Here is a 16,303-nt window from a genome sequence, read left to right on the forward strand (position 1 = left end):
TCGATTGTGACTTTTATCCCAAGGCCACTTGAATTTAGAGAATTCAGGACAGGTTTTTATGCATTTCTGCTTGGTTGGTGGGGTTGTGCTTGTGTGTGTCTATAAGTTTAAACATCTAGAATTCATTTTTCAATTTTTTTTCAAAATAAGTCCCTTTAGGGTATTATGTTTGGATGATATTCTGTATTGTTCCCGAGGTGATGTGAATATTTAATAATACTTGCAAAAATACAAATCCCCTTTAGAAAAGATATGATTACTTAGAAACATGGATCCATCTTCTAGAGGACCAGTGTTTAGTTTTAGTTTAACTATTAACTACAAAGTTTATAAGAAAACATAATACAAATTGAGAAATCATGTGATTATTATCTGTTCTGGGTTAGTGATATTTTCCATGGCTGCGTGTCTTCCTTTCAATTGTCACCTCGAACAGCGCTAATGAGGCAGAGAGAGAAGTTTTTCGTTCTATCACTGAAAGTGGACATCCATCTGTGGTGCAGAAGATCTCAGCATTAAGTGAGAGAAGAGCTACATATATAATAAAAGGCACGCCAGGCCGAGAATCTCGGAATGTTTCATCTCTTTCACAGAACTTTGTAAAAGAGAACAAGTAGAGGAGAATAGAAAGGAGCGGAGGTCATAAGGAAAACTCAGCATGGCTGGCAACAGATGACACAGGAAAGAGCCTTGCCACAAAGACGGCTCAGCAAGGGTCGCCTGCTTTCCTGGAGAAAGCCTTTCCTCCGAAGAAATAGCACTGCCTTTTCATGAACAAATACATAAAAGTGCATTGCAATGGTTGCCTCCCTTGAATAGGGTTCACATGTCAAGGCACACCCGCTGGAGCAGGCCCCCCGCTTTTTTCCTGGGGAGGAGCTACTCATCTGAGGGCAGATCACCCCCCACCACAGCAGAAGGCACTGCCCAGGAACTCCTTAGAGAGCATGGAGCCAGGACACTGGGAAGTGTTACAGCCTGGAGAGACGGGCCAGTGAGCCACTGCTCGCCCCAATCTATGCCCCATAGAGGTTGTCAAACGTCCAGGAGCCACATGGCGTGTGCGCACATGGCAGGTAGAAGAGGGGCATGTGTGGATTTGGATATAAAACTTTACCAAAAGAAATTCCCCCCAAATTTATATGGTAAAGGCCTAACCTCTAATATGATTGTATTTGGAGGAGGGCCTTTAAAGAGGCAATTAATTTTAAATGAAGTCATAAGGATGGGGCCCTAATCCAACAGGACTGGTGTCCTTTTAAGAAAAGGAAGAGACGCCGGGGGCAAGACTGTACACAGAGGGCAAAGTGAGAAGTCAGCTGTCTGCAAGCAAAGGGAGAGGTTTCGGTTGAAACCAAACCTGCCAGTACTTTGATCTTGGACTTCTAGCCTCTGGGACCATGAGAAAGTATATGTCTGTTGGTTAAGCCATGCAGGATGTGGTATTTTGTGATTGTGGCCCTAGGTGACCACGACATGGGGGCGGGAGTGTCCCCATCTTCCTGCTGCTCCGTGGAAGCGACTCTGCTCCCAGGGCTGCTGTCACCTCCTATTCAGCACAGCAGATGGCAGTGGTGTCCTGCGAGTTTGCACAGCCAGCTAGCCTGTCAGCCTGCGCCTCTGGCTTAGACAACTAAAGGGTCAGAGACGTAAACTTCAAGGTCCAGACTTTCTCATTGGAAAAAAAAAAAAAAAAACCTTTGCATTAAAGTATATCCATCTATCTATCTTTATCTATCTATCTATCATCTATCTATCTATCTATCTAGCTGGGCTTCACAAAAGTAAATGAGATACTGTTTAAAAGGAGAAATAAGGGGAAAAAATCTCAGGCATTTGGTATGCCTACAGTCTAACTGTCTCTAGTTCAGTGATGACTTATTGCTATTTTATGTAGTGAAGTGGGAGAGTTTGCTTACAGAGACTGAACCCTTTCCATAGTTTCCCTGCAGGCTTCTGCTGTTGAAGCTCCCTGGCTACACTTGCTGTTTGGGCTTGAAATAGTAAAACTGAGCATATAGCTGGCCAGCTTCTTATTGACATCAAGAATACCTTCATTTTCCAGTTGCCAAAATTGGGCCCTTATCTCTACTGTCCATTTTCAGCACAGTTACAGAACTAAAACTCTTCTCTGTTCTTCCCGAGTCTCTTAGGAATGAAAACTTACCTATTTTCGCAAGCATGTGGCTAGCATACCCTCCTGCTACTAAATTGCTATCAGAATGCTTCACTGCAGACCTATAGCAGGTAAGAACAGACACTTTCCGAGATCCCTTCCCTGTTTACCTATACATTAAACTTCTCCCATAATTCAGGCCTTACCTTCTGAGAAATTAGACAGAAATTAGACAGAAATTTCAGATCTTTTTTATTTGTGAGCATTGGAATTCATGTGTTCTAGGCAGGGTCTGTAGGTGAGTATTCAGACAGATGATGAAGGCAAGGATAATACAAGGGAAATATCAATCCAAAGCATTGTACTCAACACTCATCATTTACTCCCATGTCTAAATGATCATAATAAATAAACCTAACTGGACACAGAACTGGCCCAAATGAGCATCTTCTCCAGGATTTTTAGTAGTGCCATGATTGTCTAAGGTAAGCATCCGTCTATGTGGACATACAAATAAACAAGTTGTTCATATCTAACCCACCGAACAAAAAGACTAAAATTGGAAAACTTATTTATGAGAAGCCTGCTTGTGATTTGTATTAAGAAAGGCAGATAAGGTGTCATGGTCAAAATATGCATAATGATATAAGCACTATTTGGGGGAGCTTTCTTTTGAAAATAGATTATTAGATGCTTGAAAGAGAAACCTGACCTTCCCAAAGATATTTGTGACTTCATATCTGCTGGGATTTACATAATTTGGCCAAAGCTTGATATAGGTTGGAATTCCTTAAACTGAGTCCTTCAGAATTCTAATTCTCTGGGATATTAAGATTTCTTATGAAAAGGCATTTTGTGTTCAAATGTTTGGGATATTAACTATACTTTTAATTTCTGTAAATTAATGCTTTAACATCTCTTTACAAAATGACTACTGGCTGTTCCCAAGTAAACCCTAGCTCACCTAAAACATCTGGAGACTTTAGGTACTCCCAGGCCATTTTGTCTAATAGTCACAGTGAATACGGGTTCGAATTTAGCCAGCTAATCTTAAACCCATTTACCCTACTTTGCCCATTCCTGTCCAATGAAACCACAATAAAGGTGCTCGGCCAACAGTTCTGCTCTCTCTCGCTGGCCTGTGACCCCTCTGAGTGGCCTTGTATGGTGTGCTGTATTCTCCCTGGGGAAATAGAGCATAGTAGAATTACAGAAATCTTCCTAGTTTTTCTCTCTCTTTTTAGAATTTTTAAAAAATTTCATTTATTTTTGAGAGAAACAGAGAGATAGAGTGGGGGGGGGGAGTTGCAGAGAGAGAGGGAGAGAGAGAAAATCCCAGGTAGATTCCATTCTGTCAGTGCAGAGCCCAATACAGAGCTTGATCTCATGAACTGTGAGATCATGGCCTGAGCTGACATCAAGAGTCAGATGCTCAAACAACTGAGCCATCCAGGCACCCCTCTAGTTTTTCTCTTATTATTATTATTTTATTAAATTTTTTAACATTTTATTTTTTGAGAGACAGAGAGGAACAGACCACAAGCAGGAGAGGGGCAGAGAGAGAGAGAGGGAGACACCAATCCGAAGCAGGCACTAGGTTCTGAACTGTCAGCACAGAGCCCGATGCAGGGCTCAAACCCACGAATGCAAGATCATGACCTGAGCCGAAGTCGGACACTCAATCAACTGAGCCACCCAGGCACCCCTAGTTTTTCTCTTTGATTTGCATCTGGCTTCACCCAACATAGTATGGTTCAAACAAAACTATGGAAGAGGAAAAATCAAACACACTCTACTGGAAAATCCTCAGAGTTGTTAATATGTAAATGTGCATCCTAAATTTTTAGTGTCAAACTTACTTGGCTTTGGAATCTTTTCTGAGCAATATATTTTATGGAACTAGCATTTCTGGGATCCCCTTTGGGAAGCACTCTTCTAGATGGATACTGATTATCTGTCTAGGAGATTTGGTGTGACAGTATTTTCTGCAGATAAAAATGCACTGACATCATTGTGAAATGAAATCAAACATTATATATAGTGTAAGGAAAGCTCAATTCCCATATGAAATTTGGACTTTCCCTTCACCAAAGTTTTGGCACAAAGACACTGAATGATAATATTTGAATGAACGCACACTTTCAACTCCACATAGGTTGTGAAGTCCATGTATTTTAAAATCTATACATCTATCACCCTTCCTAATCTTTGAATAAGTCTTTTGTGCATAAGACAAGTGCTTACAAGGTATCTTTTCTTGTACATTAATTAGGCACCTCCAATTTCAACCTGTCTAAATGGAACCAATTATTACATTCCTACTCTACTTTCCTCAAATGACATTTCCATTTAACCATTCACTTGCACCAGAAACCCAGGTATCTATCAGGCCTTCTCTTACATAGTACCCATCCACCACCCATTTATCACTTCCTTTTTCCATGTCTCTTTTTAACATCTATCCTCTCCATCTCCAATACAGAGATGTCCAGACCTTCATCATCTCCTATCTCATTTTCATGATGTCCTAACTAGTCTCCTTTTTCCTAATCTTGCCCCCCACCAGTCTTTCCTTCACACTGATACGAATGTGATTTTTCTAAAGTATATTTCTGATTACATCATGCTTTTTTCATAAACTACCTGCCAATTGATTTGCCATCACGCTATACAAAATAAAGTCCAGACTCCTTACTCTGTTATGACCATTTTTCTACTGACTCGTTCATGCTCACTTTTCTAATCTTCTCTGGAAATGCAGATACAATTCAGTCGTATTAGTCTGGCTGCTCTGTCCCCAGTATGGCAGGCTGTATATGCCATGGAGCTTTTTCATCTTTTGCCTGGGATCACCTTACTCTCACATCAGCTACTGAACAAATATCTATTCATCTTTCAATCTATTCATCACCCATGCTCAAGGGTGTCTTTCTCTGTGAAACCTTTCCTGGTCCCTTTCCTATTTCCCCACAAGATACACTCTATGGAATTTTATTATACTTACATGTTTAGATGTTGGTTTTTCATGACTAGATGGTGACTTACTAGAGGTAAAAGCTTGTGTATTACTAATCTTAAAATCTCCAAAGCATGATATAGCACTTGATTTACTGAGGAGTGTTATACAAATGCTCTTTTAGTGAAAGGACCATTATTTCTTTTAACACAATGAATAACAAACTATGTGCTACATATTCCTGATTTTACCATGTATTACTGTGATTGAAAAAGTGTCTCCTCTAAATTAATGACCTGACACTGCTTCCTCCTTTCTAGTAAGTCACTATCTAGTCGTGAAAAACCAACATCTAAACATGTAAGTATAATAAAATTCCATAGAGTGTATCTTGTGGGGAAATAGGAAAGGGACCAGGAAAGGTTTCACAGAGAAAGACACCCTTGAGCATGGGTGATGAATAGATTGAAAGATGAATAGATATTTGTTCAGTAGCTGATGTGAGAGTAAGGTGATCCCAGGCAAAAGATGAAAAAGCTCCATGGCATATACAGCCTGCCATACTGGGGACAGAGCAGCCAGACTAATACGACTGAATTGTATCTGCATTTCCAGAGAAGATTAGAAAAGTGAGCATGAACGAGTCAGTAGAAAAATGGTCATAACAGAGTAAGGAGTCTGGACTTTATTTTGTATAGCGTGATGGCAAATCATTTGGCAGGTAGTTTATGAAAAAAGCATGATGTAATCAGAAATATACTTTAGAAAAATCACATTCGTATCAGTGTGAAGGAAAGACTTTGGTGGGGGGCAAGATTAGGAAAAAGGTTGATTGGAAAGTGAAGAAGAAACACATATCTCTCTTTGGAATTTTCCTCAAATTATCCTGTAACAGAGCAGTGGATCTCATCTTTTCCATCTTGAAATCCCAACCATTATGAATATTTTTGGAAATGAAAAAAAAATATCCCCAACTTTGATTTTTTCCTCAGAGTAAATATAGCTGCATAGGCAAGTACTCATGATAGTACCAAGAGAATAGAATGTTTTTCCAATCCTCCTATTTCAGATCCTTAAGGGGCAAGGAAGGAGTGAAACCTTCCATCTGCCATGTTTAGAAGAGCAAAACACAGTGAAGCCACTTACAGGCTTGTAAGATGGTACCAGGTCTAAACTCTAGAGCTACAAATAGGACTCAATGCTGGGACTCTGACAGAGAGTTATAGCCATTTGGATCAAATTGTAGGAACAAAAAGGAAATATGAGCATTTGGTTTCCTGAAGACACATTTCTTAAATTAGTCTGAAGTCAGTTCTTGAAAAGTTTAGGAACTATTCCAAACTGTTGATTATTGGGATTTTTAGTCCTGGGTGAAACTGATTAGGCATTAATACCTAATAAGGGTTTCTAAAAAGAAAACAGTCAAATTAACCACACTTAAAAATCATTCCTGTCCTCAATTTCCCCTCTTTATTCTCTACTAGAATTGTTATAAGAGAAATACATCTTTAAAAATGCATTTAGGAAAATTAAAGAATGTTTTTGAAATGTTTTCAAAATGGGTGCTTCTCCATTTTTTCAATATGTTGGATATTTTTACAAAAACACTTTATCGCAATGGATACAAAAGGTTTATTCCTTGTTCCAATGTTGTGTTGGGGGATACTGTCTGAGAAGTAAGAAGGCTAGGTAGGAGGCAGTGAAGGAGATGCTTTGAACTTGAAAGAAACAGAATAGAGCTTTAATACTTACAGCTGTCCTCTTCTTCAGTTATACATTTCACAACATAACAGGCGTAGATGAACCCTGCCAGCTGAAACAAAACAAAGATGCTTTAGACAGGAAGCAAAGACAATGGTACTGGACCTCACTGGGTAGTGGCTTAATGGCAGGCAGTGTATAACTAGAGACAGTGTTCCAAAATGATGGTTTCTCATACTGAACCTTGACTCCAGTGTGGACTCTTGATTCAAGTGACATCTATTTTCCTTATAAATAAATGCATTGCTCTCTTTTTCTCTGAACTGCATTTATGTGCAAGATTTGTTCATTGCCAGGCAATCTAAAACAAGTTATTTTAGGTACAGGGAAAAAAATTATGGTCATTTATTAAAGGAATAACATTTGCATTTGTGCCAATCAACTTCGAATTTACTTTCATTAGCCAAGAGCCTTAGATTCTAAAATTGGACTCTCACCGACTAACAGAAAAATGTTTTGAGGGAAAAAATATTAAGATTCAGTGGCATGTTGCATGGAAGAAAAACACTTATTTAGACCTGTAACAGGAACCAGGGCACACCAAGCACAAGCAAGTTGACATGTTACACAAAGCGATGGCGTGGGTGCCTGTAGGTAAGATACGTCGTGATGCACTGAATCCAGGATAGCACAAATCACATCATCCTTTCCGAAACATACTGCAAAAAGGTCCCTATGGTCAAAGTAGTCTTTGCTCACTGAAATTGTTAAGGAACACCTCAAAGTTCTTTGATATCTATTCCCTCAGATTGAGTGGTTTTGTATTCCTTCATATCAGTAGAATATTTATTTAGTGAAATTATGAATGCTGGTAAAAGTATGCAAAACTAATATAATTTCCTAATAGTGGAATTTCCCCCCTCCCCATAATTCTGTTTGGGGGATTCCAGAAAGGATGGAACAGTGATGAAGATTATGCTCAATGATATTTCAGAAAAGCATTGATCTAGCTGAGAACTGAGAGTATATGATAATATTTGGCATGGGGAAAGGAACATGAGGAAAGGCTGTGGTCTCCCATTAGGAAGCTAAGTCACAGGGCAAAAAGGAGGTGCTGGGAGGAGCCAAATGAAATTGTTTTTCATTAGCTGACAGTGATCTTTCTGGAAGATGTGAGTGGAACACTTTAAGTCAGAGGGCACGCTGATAGGTATTTAATGAGCACAGTATTATCTGGAGAGAAAGAAGGGTCCGGTTAAAACAGAGACTTTAGAAAATCTATAATTTGGATTTGAGGTAGAAAGGCATATTCTGGCAGACTCTAGCTCTATTCCAAAGCAAACTGGCATAGAATAAGACAGTGGTTATCCTGGCATAGAAGTAGTGACCCGCTTGGAGGAGGAATGGGTGAGGAAGAAGATCCCTGCAACATATTCTTCAAGGGCTTTTGTTTTCAAATGCTGGGTGAGAGGGGATGTATACCCCCACTCCTCCCACCCCCAGATTTAGTATCTGAACCAGTACACATCATGGAGAGCTACAGAAGAATACCAATAATATATTAGCAGTAGTTTTCTTTTCTTTCCTTTTTTTTATTTTTTTTTAATTTTTTTTTTCAACGTTTTTATTTATTTTTGGGACAGAGAGAGACAGAGCATGAACGGGGGAGGGGCAGAGAGAGAGGGAGACACAGAATCGGAAACAGGCTCCAGGCTCCGAGCCATCAGCCCAGAGCCTGACGCGGGGCTCGAACTCACGGACCGCGAGATCGTGACCTGGCTGAAGTCGGACGCTTAACCGACTGCGCCACCCAGGCGCCCCTTTCCTTTTTTTTAAAGCTTATCTTAGAAAAATCATTGGGGTGCCTGGGTGGCTCAGTCGGTTGAACATCTGACTCTTGACTTGAGCTCGGGTCATCATCTCATGTTTTGTGAGATTGAGCCCCAGTCACACCCTGTGCTGACAGTGTGGAGCCTACTTGTGACTCTCTCTCTCTCTCTCTCTCTCTCTCTCTCTCTCTCTCTCTCAAAATAGATAACTAAACTTAAAAAAAAAAAAAGGAAAATCATCAAATCATCATTTTTCTCTTTAAATGGTATGTTGCAATTGGCAATAAAATAGTGGTAGTAAGAACTGTTTCCTTATATAATAGAATCATCAGGATCGTCATTTTTATAGGCTTATTTTTAGAGTATAGGGTGGTATTAAGAACAGCTTTAGCATAGATTTTGATTTGACCAAACAAAATCACACAATTTGAACATTTTCCTGGGTACTGAAAAAAAAATAGACTATACTAACGTTTCTTAATCTTTCATCCAACAGGATCCATGAAAATGCTCTAATCATTGAGTGAGCCAGTCCCATGGGTACTCTGTCACTAGTACTTGGATTTGACTGTGATGAGTTTTGGTTAAATCCCTTGGGTACTGCTTATATAGCTCCTTCCCTTCTTCCACAGGGAGTCCTTATCATCCTTGACTAAATTCTATCCATTTACCAATAGTTTATCTCTTCAGTTTTAAATACTTACTACTTGAATTATCTATAAAGCAACTTTTTCCTAGTCACAAACTTTTCTTTTGATCTTCACTCATCACTTATTACTTCTAAATGAAATTCTAGGTAAAAAGCATTGATAAATTCTGAGATCCAGGGCCAATAAATTTAAGCTTCTCATTAAAGTGTCACTAGATTCTAGATTATTAACTGTACTACTCTCCCAGAATGCAGCCAAGGCCCTGTATTCTGCTTACCAGTGATCTTTTAATTGTATTCAGTTGCATTCTTTAACTATCAGGGGAGCTCCTTTGATATAAAAGTAAATCCTGCTGCATTTCATTACAAAAGCTTGCTGATTAAGAGAAATTTAGCTTTTAAATTGGTTACCTCTAAATACAAATGGAAATTAGTTCCCCCCAAATTAATCAAGATTCATAAGCCTCTGTTATCTTCCAATTTTCCTATACCATATAAATTTATAATTTAATTCTTACTCCATAGCAATTTAAAAAATTTACGTACAGAAAGGGGCTTCAAATCATTTGTAACTCCAAATGTTTCCTATAATGTGCAATACCTATAATTGCTATGTGGGTTACAGAGACAAACTCAGCCAGAGTTTCTCAACCTTGGCACCATTGACATTTGGGCTGGGAAATACTTTTTTGTAAGATCTGTTGTGAATTATAGGATGCTTCTCCAGAAACATCCTACAATCAATCCACTTGACAACTGAGAAAATCCAAAATGTCTGCAGACATTGCCATATGTCCCTTAAAGGATAAAATTGCCCCAAGTTAGAGCCACTGTTTTAGATAGTCTTCCCAGCAGGACCTAGGAAACCTCTGGGAAGATGTAAATTATGTTCAGGGAGGAGCAAACAGCTCCATTCAGAGGAGTTTGGGCAATGGGAAGGGAATAATGGTGCCCAAATCAGGGAACAATGACCCATGTTGTCAAAGTAGATCAGAGTACATGGAATTAAAAAAATTATTTGGGTGACCTGGGTGGCTCAGTCAGTTAAGCATCCGCCTTCGGCTCAGGTCCTGATCTCGCAGTTCATGAGTTTGAGCCCCACATCGGGCTGTGTGCTGACAGCTCAGAGCCTGGAGCCTGCTTTGGATTCTGTGTCTCCTCTCTCTGCCCCTCCCCTGTTCCCACTCTGTCTGTCTGTCTGTCTGTCTCTCTCTTAAAGATAAAATAAACATTAAAATTAAAAAATAAAATAAAATAATTTTATTTTGTTCTTTACTTAAATATAACTAGAATAACAATGAAAGACACCAGTGGTATTATACTAGGCAAACATACAATTATCCACTTATGTAAAACAAAACAATACAAAACAAAACAAAATATTCCAGTTGTTTTAGTCTTTGGCATTCAAAGCAGAGCTAAGCCTAAATCTTTTTATTTTTATTCATCTTTTCACCTTGATACATCTAATTGATTTGTTCACTTCTAATTCACCTGATAGGGAATTCATATCATCTTGATATCATTACTGGTTGAAAGGAAATGATATTTTCTCTCTATAACTAATCAGATTAAAATTCTTTTTTGTATCTACAAACCAAATTATGATTGCATGTTCCAGAAATTCACTTAGAAGCTAATAGATAAGAGGAAACCAAAGCCTTTTGGTAAGTACTTAAAAAAAGATTCAATTGTAGTAATTGAAAATGTAACAACCTTAGTTTTTAAAATACTATCTTTTGGATTTCTCTTTCCAGGAAGTTGGAGTACACATAGTTGTCTCTAACCCTAGTCTCACTAAAAGTGCAACTGAAAAAAATAAGACATTTTATATATAACACACATAGGAAGATACTGAAAAGTGGAAAGAATGTAGACTCCTAGAAACTTTGAGACCCAAGGGAAAACATGGGAATGAGTTCCCTATTTTTCTTTCGTCTCATATATACCAGATCTGGAGCTGAAGAAGCTCACAACTCAGAAATGCCAGCAGGCACAGATCAAAAAGCCCCAATAAAAGCCTACTTTCTCTAGCCAAATGACCAGGAAAAAGACAGCCTAGTAAGACATAATGTTAAGATGATAATAGCTCTTCTTTGGCCAACATCACAGAAAAAAACTGTAGTTCCATTCCCCAACCACAGGAACAAAGAGTGGGGGGGGGATGTCAAGACACCCCCATGCTGCAGTGTCTGAGAAGTCAGGCAGAAAAGTTGGACTTGCATTTTTTTTCACAAAGGAGGAAGACCCTCTCCTTAGTGTCAGTTAGAGACCATGGGGGGAATCTAGCTTCCAACCTCACTCTGTAGTATGGAGGCACATCTCAGGTGGTGTCAGGGAGATCTAGTGGAGAATCAGAATTTTTACCAATGCTGAGAAGTAATGAGGGCAATCCTCTATCCCCATGGTGTCAGACAAAGGCAACTGAGAGCAGTAACAAGACATTGCTACCCCCCCCCCCCAACCTTGGAGATATTATTGAAGGCCAAGTGGGGGGCAGGAACTTCCACTGCCTCCCAGCCTTAATGAGAAGCCCTTCCCCTTCTGTGGTTTCAAAGGAAGATGAGTGGGGAACTGGATTTCTATCCCACTTGGAAGTGATGAGTGTTATCTCTCCTTCACCTGCCAGAGTGGTTTCAGAAGAAGCCAGCTAAAACAGGAGGTTTAAGAAAGGTCTAGAGTCTCATAATATAATACCCAAAATGCCCATGTTTCAATGTAAAAGTTCAACATGCTAATAAGGAAGATCTCAAGCTGAATGAAAAAAGGCAATCAGTTGCAGTTAACACAGAGCTGGATGATAGAGATGTTAGAATTATCTGACAAATATTTTAAAGTAGTTTTCATAAAAATGCTTCAACAAGCAATTTATGAACACATTTGAAATAAATTTTAAAAATAGTCTCAGTAAAGAAATAGAACTAAAGAAGAACCAGATTGAAAATTTAGAGCTAAAAAGATGCAATAACAACAACAACAGAACTGAACTACAGAATGGAGAAGACAAGAAGGAATCCATGAATTTGAATTCACAGAATAATAGAAATTATCCAATATGGACAAGAGAGAAAAAAGTAGATTGAAAAAAATGAACAGAGCCTCAGGGACCCTTGAAACTATAGTAAAACAGATGACATATGTGTCATTGGTGTCCTGAAATGAAAATAGAGCAGTACTAAAAAAGTACTAAAAAAAATAGTGACTGAAAACTTCCTAAATTTGACAAATGATGTGAAATTACATATTCAAAAAGTTGAGTGAAGCCCAAACAGGGTAAGTCCAAAGAAATTCACACCAAGATGCATGACAGTCAAAATTTGAACAATCAGACACAAAAATCTTGAAAGCAGAAAGAGGGAAATATTTATGTACCCCAGTTTAAAACAACAGTTTGTGGGTTTCCTTTAAAACTAAACATACAACTACAATACAACCCAGCAATTGCACTCATGGCCATTTACCCCAAAGAAATGAAGACGTGTTCACACAAACAACTGTACACTTATGTTTATAGCAGCTTTATCCATAATAGACAAAAACTGGACACAACCCAGATGTCCCTAAGTAGGTGAGTAGTTAAAGAAACAGTGATATGTTCACATCATGGAATACTACTCAGCAATAAAAGGAAAGGACTATTGATATATATGCAGCTACCTGTATGAAAATCCATAGAATTATGCTGGGTGAAGAAAGCCAATCCTAAAAGGTTATATAATATATGATGTCATTTATATTACATTCTTGGCATGACAAAATTATAGAAATTGAGAACAGATTAGTGGTTGCCAGGGATTAAGTTAGGTGGGAGTCACAGGTGGATGTGGTTGTAAAGAGGCATCACGATGGATCCTTATCTGATAGAAGTTCAGCAGTCACCATCCTCTCAGTGATACTGTGCTATAGTTTGCAAGATGTTACCACTGGGGGAACCTGGGTAAAGGGTATACAGGATCTTTCTGCATTATTTCACAATTGCATGTGATCTACAATTATCTCACAGTGGAAAGTTTAATTTAAAAATACTGTATTTTAGGCAACTATTATTTATGTTAAAACATTTATATTTTAATTTTTGAATTTGTAAATTTATGGAAACAAAGTAGATATGCTTGTTTTCTTCAGTACAAAGACATATTTTAATTCTGAGCTCTTAGACCAACACAGAAGTCTACAATAGTTTTTGATGTTGATACAATATAGAATCACTATTTGACACTCTTTTTTGACTGGGGTTGGAGGTGAGGGGTAGCAAACACTACTTTCTTATCTGCAATTATCTCTTTCTCAAATAAATTGGTTTTATGTTTCATTTAAACCAAATCATCTATTTTTGTTCTCAGTTTATAATTCAGATGCTATAAGCCCATGTTTTTTGTAATATGAATTTGAACAGAAGGATATTATGCCCTCACAAAATATACTTTTAAGTTGCAAATGATTTTACTTGCTCTTTTGTACCTTACTCCATTTACATAATTTGAGATTGCTTCAGCAAAGGATTCTAATATGATTATATCAGTATTATTAATGAAGGTCTTTTATATGAAATATATTTTATGTGGGCTGGTGTATCATCTATCTTGTCCACCAGACGATTCTTATCCCATACTATTCCACTGACTGGACTGTTAGAAAGCATGTCGCGAATTTTCTTTGCTACGGATAATCCAGGTGCAGTTATCAACCTACAATAACTCATAGAGGATTGCCTTTAGGGCTATTGTGAATGTTCACAGCCTACTGAGTCAGAAAAGCTTTTCAGAGGATCAGAAACATATCTTAATACCAGCCTTTAGGTATTGTGCCGCATCATCAAGCATGACTGTATTAAACACTTTTTAAAAGATTAAATAAAAGTAGACGTACATGCAAACTTGTATTATCTCCTTAAGACTGGGAAATGGACTGAACCAAATGCCAACACTGGCTTACCCAATAATTCCCATTATAAACTGGCCTCTGGAGATTAGTAGATTTCTTCAGACCAAACTTACCAAAAGTTATCTGAGTTCAGATGAGACTGATGTATGAGTAAAGTTGGCAGAGCAAAAGATATTCAGGTAGGGTAAAAGACAGCTAATAAAATTCAAATGTTGTGATGGTTAATACCTCTTTCAGAGTTTAACAAATTAGTTTAAAAACTGTATTGAGAGCAGCAGTTCAATCGTTCTATACATTTGCCAGTTGGGAGGTGACCAAAGAAATGCTCATCTACTGCAATAGAGCTGCCACAAGATGCCTTCCTTTTTGAGGTAGGAGCCATAATGAAAGCACTTAACCAAATCCATTCATTGAAAATGATTGGCATTATGCTGTTACACCTAAAACCAATACAATGTAATATGTTAATTATATCTCACTAAAAAAAGAAAATGGGAAATGCAAAAAGCAACCTATCAACAACACCCTACTAATTTAATAGTAAAACTGAATTTAAGACTATATAATGTATTAGGGACTGTGATTTATTATAATGTAACATTTGGGAAAGAAAGTGCAGTTTTAAAATGTTCTGCAAAATATAAACAATTAATATTTTCCAGCCAAAAATTTGAAGAAAGACAGCACATAATTCCTTTCTGATAAAATGATTCAAATAGCATACTTTTTGCTCAGAGATAATCGGGAACTTAAAGCAAAATTAATGATACAAATAAGGCATATACAGAAATAAGTTAGTTCAACTTAGGTATGTCAACAATAGACAAGGCTAATAATGTTCACTGCATTTCATTGAAAGGAGCATGCTGTCCCTGGTGATGATGGGAATACAAGGCCAGATTCTTCTGAAAACAGGATAATTATATTGGAATACTAGTTGCAAAAATAACCTATATTTTAAAAAGGTGCAAAAACTATGTTAACATTCTTTTTTTCTTTTTTAGAGGTGCTAGATTAGAAGGAAAATGTAGAATATGTAATGCACTGGGTCCTGCAGCACATACTACAACACTATATTTCAAGAAGTCATTAATGAGATGACATCATGAGAATATGTATGTGTATATATATAATATGCATGGAGACTATACACTGGATCTGTGTCTGATTAAAGACCTGGACTCTGAAAAGAGCAATGATGAAGAGATCAGTTTAAAACTGAGAGCCGGTTCCAATGGGCACACTTTAGGCCTCTCACCTAAAGTCCTGTTCTGCAGGACATTTAAAAATTCTTGAGGAAGGACAACTGTGACCCAATGATCAAGTTTTGTAATTATATGGAGGATGCCTATACAAGTAGTATGGTCCTAGGTTACCTGAAGAAAATTACTGTGTCTAGAACAAAGGAGGCAAATAGCCCCACTTCCTTCTGGTCTTGTCCATCAAAATGCTGACAGTGTTCAATGCTGATACCATAAATGAAGAGAGATGCCCAATGGAATTGTAACCACACTGTGAAGGGAGACAGAGAAATGAGACAGGATGAGAAAACTTCCTGGGTCATAGAAAGTTCTCAATAAACTTTGTGGTGATGATGATGATGATGATGACGACTACAACAGTGACAACGATGACGATGACGATAGTGAAAGAGAATTCCCCATGCAGACTGATGTCTGCCTGCTTCCTGGAGACATCATTAAGGACCAGATAACCTCTGTGATCACTTCACTCAGAGATTTTAGAAAAGAAGTAATGAGTAAATCATCATTGTTTAGAAATAAGAATTTGGAAATCACAGTGCATTCAGATGTTTCCTGTGCAAATAAGCTGTTAAATTAGCATTTGTCAAAGGGCAAAGTGAACACACCCACCCATGATAGGTTTGCAAATATTCTGTATTTTTCATCGTTAAAGTAACTGTGATGAAATATAGTGGATCATTTAATGTTTGGGGGATGGTGAATAAAAACTTATCTTTGGTTTCTAAGATTCTGTGTTGTCCACATTTCTCAGGGCATCTGGGGTCATAGAGGATAATGCAGATGTATGTGGGCACAAGGCTTCTGTCTGGGTAAAAGTCACTCCTTCCAATTTCTTCTGAGGACACTAATTAGACTAGATCCCACTAGAGGCCTTTCTGGTATTGACCCAGTTGTCATCTCCCA

At 38.0% G+C, this 16,303-nt stretch overlaps 1 protein-coding gene across 3 annotated transcripts in view; it reads right to left on the reverse strand.

Annotated features, from left to right (window-relative positions):
- The window catches only part of NKAIN2 (sodium/potassium transporting ATPase interacting 2), a 995,125-nt gene that overhangs the window by 20,569 nt on the left and 958,253 nt on the right, over positions 1 to 16,303 (reverse strand). For all 3 annotated transcript variants that reach the window (XM_047102356.1, XM_047102358.1, XM_047102357.1), the window contains one exon: positions 6,825 to 6,885. In XM_047102356.1, coding sequence (XP_046958312.1) covers positions 6,825 to 6,885 — 61 coding nt within the window. The remainder of the gene's footprint in view (positions 1 to 6,824; positions 6,886 to 16,303) is intronic.

The sequence above is a fragment of the Lynx rufus genome, unplaced genomic scaffold, assembly GCF_022079265.1.
Source record: "Lynx rufus isolate CCGP_SWC_20201006 ecotype Redwood Valley unplaced genomic scaffold, mLynRuf1.p SCAF_6, whole genome shotgun sequence".
Taxonomy (NCBI): Eukaryota; Metazoa; Chordata; class Mammalia; order Carnivora; family Felidae; genus Lynx; species Lynx rufus.